Source organism: Alosa pseudoharengus, unplaced genomic scaffold (assembly GCF_046254945.1).
Source record: "Alosa pseudoharengus isolate Yale_2024_CS ecotype anadromous, Long Island Sound unplaced genomic scaffold, YU_APseudo_1.1 YU_APseudo_1.1_scf_5, whole genome shotgun sequence".
NCBI classification, from domain to species: domain Eukaryota; kingdom Metazoa; phylum Chordata; class Actinopteri; order Clupeiformes; family Clupeidae; genus Alosa; species Alosa pseudoharengus.
Window position 1 is genome coordinate 28,713,962 of NW_027468837.1, and position 5,000 is coordinate 28,718,961.

At 42.3% G+C, this 5,000-nt stretch overlaps 1 protein-coding gene across 5 annotated transcripts in view; it reads left to right on the plus strand.

The window, feature by feature from the left end:
* tead3b (TEA domain family member 3 b) overlaps positions 1–5,000 on the plus strand; it is a 53,805-nt gene that overhangs the window by 40,907 nt on the left and 7,898 nt on the right. For 3 of the 5 annotated variants that reach the window (XM_076268928.1, XM_076268931.1, XM_076268929.1), the window contains exons 5-6: positions 988–1,050; positions 3,238–3,249. In XM_076268928.1, the coding sequence (XP_076125043.1) occupies positions 988–1,050; positions 3,238–3,249 (75 nt within the window). Of the gene's footprint in view, positions 1–987; positions 1,051–1,217; positions 1,281–3,237; positions 3,250–5,000 lie in introns of all 5 variants that reach the window. The other 2 variants (XM_076268932.1, XM_076268930.1) reach the window with 2 other exon arrangements.

Here is a 5,000-nt window from a genome sequence, read left to right on the forward strand (position 1 = left end):
CATTTGGGTAATTTTCTGCGGCACACCTGATGATCTCTCACGGCACACTAGTGTGCCCCGGCACAGTGGTTGAAAAACACTGAGTTAGAGGATGTCCCACAGCACTTTAAATTAATTGCATCCTCATGCTCATTAGCCTAAGGCTAATTTAACAGCACTCATAGCTCACTCATAGCAACACTAACATACAGCACAGAGAGTACGTCCACATAAACATGAAGACACACCCTGTGTATAAAAGATTCAAGATGTGAGGAACCAGCCATGTTTAAGTGTCAATGTCATAAAGCTATAGCATTTCTGTTTGTGATCCAGTCATATCAGTGATGTGTTGTGTAATGGTTTGACACTCAGTAGTTGCATGGATTCAATATGTTTGAAAGACCGACAGGATATTGATACTGTCTATAATACAGATAACTAAAATATCTGAATGATAAATAAATAGTTTGAGTCTTTGAATAGTGCTACTATGATACTTTGAATAGTGCTACTATGTTTATCCATGAAATGGTATTTCAAAATAGTATTATTATTAATCAGATTTCTCTTTTAATAATTGTTGCCTCTTGGTGAGAGGCTCACATTTACTGTATGCCATGTTATGTTACACAGGCATACAAGTTATAAACAAATTAACCACTAATAAGAAAGAATTAACGGTCATTAATTACAGAATTAACATGACAGATGTACGGCATCATTACTGTAAACTTTACTTAAGTTAACATCATTAATCATCATCATCATTTTACTCATATCCATAAAAATACAGGAATGTTTCTAATCCTGCATATAGTTTATTTTTTTATTTTCTTGTGTGCATGTTTGTTTGTATATATATATACATATATATATATATATATATATATATATATATATGTGTGTGTGTGTGTGTGTGTGTGTGTGTGTGTGTGTGTGTGCCTGCATGCATATATGCATGCTTGTGCATGTGTGTATGTTTAACCGTGTCTCAAACTCCTCCAGGTATCTAGCCACATACAGGTGCTAGCGCGGAAGAAAGTTCGGGAGTACCAGGCTGGCATCAAGGTACGCATTGCCCACCAGCCTGCCCTTGGCCAGGGGCATGACTGGGCATCTCTTTCCTCTTTGGTTACGGCTTCTTCTCTTTCTCTTTCCTTCTCTCTGGTCTTCTCCCTCCCTCTGTCCTCTTTTCTGTCATCCCTTCTTCCTCTCCTGCCTCTTTTCTTCTGCAGGTTTCTAGCCATTTGCAGGTTCTCGCCCGGAGAAAGTCTCGCGAGATACAGTCAAAGCTGAAGGTATGCGCTTCTCTGCTGGGCTGGGCTGAACTGGGTGGGGCTGGGGGCGGCTTGGCTTGGCTTGGCGCTAACCAATCAGAGATCACTCTCAGAGCAAATATCAAATTGCGACTGATTCCTAGAATGGAGCTGGCCCTAATCAGGGTTGAATCTTTTCACAAATCAAATGTCAGAACAGTAAAGAGGGAGCTGCTGCAGTGTAGCTTAGCATTCAGTCTGCTTCAAACCTAGTGAGTCAAGTTTGACCATTGAGCATGTTTACAGCTGGCCAAGGCTTCTGGTGGCATGAAGATACCCCAATCCACCCCTGTGGAGCTGGAGAGGGTGCTTTGAGTTAGCTGCAGCTAACTGCCTGGAATGGATCTAGCTGTGAATTGCTAATGTAGCCATGCAGCATCAGGGTCATATCCATTCCATGCTGAAAACTACCCATAACATTAGTTAAGTTGTGCAGTATGGTTAGCTTTGAGGTCATTGGTGCTGTTAACTTTGAGCTTGTTGATACTGTTAGCTTTGTGCTTTGTTAGCTTATAGCTGGCTGTTGTTGATGGTTTTGGATTGCTACTGATAGCCTTGAGCTGGCTGATACTAGTAGCCCTGCTAGAAGACTAAAGGCAGACTACAGATGTCTTTTGGTTGGTTGGCACTTTGTGTTTTCCACTGGTTAAAAGAAGTGTTTAAGCTGATTGATGCTGGTTGCTTTGAGCTGGTCGGTGCTAAGGCTGTGCTACTACTGCTTATTGGCTGTGCTGTAGCTGCTGGTCCACCACTGTGGCTCTGCCTTTAGTCTGTCCTTTAGACTCTCTCTTCAGCCTTTCCTGCTTTCCCCTTCATCGCATCTCTACATCCCGCCACTCTCTGGTGACAACTGTTCTGTCATTCTAAACATCCACGTGTGTTACAGACAGTTTCATGACACTTCTGTCAAGTTTGTAAAATGTACTTTGAAGTGACTGGACCTTGAAGTATTTCAACATGCACTTTGAAGTACGAGTGATAAACTAATTTTTCATCAAGTTCATAACAAGTTTTCATCATGTTTGTTTATCATGGCACTGACACGTTTTTGAAACTGCATCCATATATCCACGCTTTTAGTCTCATCTGCATTTTCACTTCAACTCCTCATGCCTAATCTCTGGATCTAATCATGAGGACCCACACTTCCTTTTTTCAATGCTGTTCAGGGACACCAGTAAGGGACCTGAGCTCACAAGCACATGCTGGAGGCGCACATGTGCGTTGGAGAGCGCAGCGCAAAAAAGTGACTCTAGCAGTCTGCAGAAAGTGCACATTGTCTATTTTCATTTTACTAAACCTGTGACTGATTGCATAACCAGCACATGCCATTGCACTTTTACCATAATTTGTGGAGCTCTCATCTTATAGGAATCACCAATGGAAGCACAGTTCTGCATCCCTTCTGTGAATGCATATGCGCAGAGTAAATTTTTTTGCAGTCAATTTACCATGTTTTGAGGTGCAGGTTACAACATAACCTAAAATGGCCACTGAAGCATCTGTCCCTCTCTCACACACAAACTTCAGCGCCATCTCTAATGAAAAGATGAGTCCATATGCAACACCCCTTTATCAAGTTTCATGAAAATTGCCTGGATAATATTTGGCAAATCCTACTGGCAAACAAACAGACCAACAAGCTACACTGAAATCAACCACATTGGTGGAGGTTGTGAGAGGCAGTAGAAAAATCTCTTTAGAGAAAGATGGAGCCTGGGAGCCTGGGTAAATGATCCTCACGATAACGTCCAGCAACCCCCTTGCCATAAATGATTGTTTTGAGGAAGATGAGTTTACATTACCATGGAGTTTCTTGAGAGTGACCATCACCATTTTTAGGGCATGAAGAGAGAAGATGTATTTTGAGGAATTTTGCAAGATCTGTATAAATCAGACAGTGTGTACTAATGACTATTTATTTCTTCTTTTGATTCAGGCCATGAACCTGGTAAGTGTGGTTTTGACTCTTCAGCCATATGCTTTGCCTTGCTTGGCTGAGCAATATTGTGCTGCCACGTCTCGCCAACTTCGCTAAAGCTAATGCTAAATGCTAATGGCTAGCGCATGGCTCCCACCTCTAGTAGGCCTACAACTCCCAGCACCTCTTGGGTATGAGGGCCATGTGTCCGTACTATGTAGATGCTTTGGGAAAAGTATTTTCCTTTCTTCTGCTTCATTTAAATATTTTAGAGGATATAGGGGGTTTGTCCCCTTAGTTGAGCTAAGTGCTTCTGGCTGCTTTGCGTCTTGTCTTTCATTGAACTGTGCTAGTGTGAACGGAATGTGCAGAATGGAGGCTTACTTTATGACAACATATAGTGGTCCAGGCTTAGGCTTTTTTAGTCAACCCACATGTAACTTTCTGCTGCTGTTATTTATAACAAATAATTAAATAAGTAAAGAAATATGTCCATTCAAAGTTTGATATGACAGTCTAGCCATTGCCGTGACTTTCAGCTAGTTTGAGCATGATCCTCTGCTTAGCAACTTCCTACCCCATCATGCAGTACTGTAAAATGATCAGGATGTGAGTCATTAGCAACAGGAGGTCCCTCTGGCCGAGAGAGAGAGAGAGTTAGCATGCTGGTTGGAAAGAAAGACTGCTTTGGCCCTTTCTCTGGCTGTCTGTATGGACGAACATAATTTACCCTCACAATCCTCTCCTTCTGCCCAGTTCCCACACGACCTCTCCTGCACCCCCTTTTCCTCTCTCCACAAAGAGCCCTGTTGTCCCCTCTCTGGACGGGAGAGCCAGTCCACCTGTCGGGGCTAAGCAGGACCATCCACAAACTTCCCAGAGCCTATGCATTGCCTGGTGTAACGTTACATTAAAACACCATGCTGGGTAACTTTCTGGATGCAGGCCATGGCTGTGGCAGAGCAGATGGTCGTATCCCTAAGGATAAATTAAAATGGATGTCTAAATCTCAGTCAGAAAGAGGCTGATCGAAGATTGACTAAGTCAAATATGTCCCTGGCCCAAAGCCACATCAGAGATTCATAATTACGTTTCACAAACATTTGGTATCCACATTTCTGCTTGGCTCTGTCTGAATGTTGCTGAGGGGCTTGTTATCGATCTTTGGACAAGCTCTTATTCTGTTTGATTCTTGGCATGGCATTCAGGATTTTAACCTTTGGCAGTAAAACTTGGAGAGAATTGATAGTCTGGTCTGTTCAGCTTTTCAAAACTGTCTCTGCCTCTCCTTCCGTTTTCAACTGCCTTGGCCAATGAGAGGACCACTCCAGGCTTGACTACGTCTGTTGTCCAAGCACATAAAAATCAAATGTCATAGGCTAGAGGCTATTCTACATTCGCTAATTACAGCACAGGCAAAATATACTCCTGGAGTGATCTATCTTGAGGGACCTAGAATGCTTTCTCAGTCAAATGTGTTTGGTATGCAACAACCTAGTTTTACCGGACATAAAAGAAAGCTGTTTCAGAATTCTAAAGGTGATGTTACAGGTACATACATCAGATTTAATGAACTCAGATTTCTCTACCCCACTGATGTTGTAAGTGGAACTGAGGCTCATTCAGTTGATCTGAAATATGTATTTTTCTGGATAGGGTTTACCCTAACCCTTACCTTAGGGATAACCTAAACCCTAAACCTAATCCTGGATACATTAGAACATGTGTTTCTCAGCCCGAGGGTTCTGACGTTTGATCTGAATATGCTACTATTCCATGCC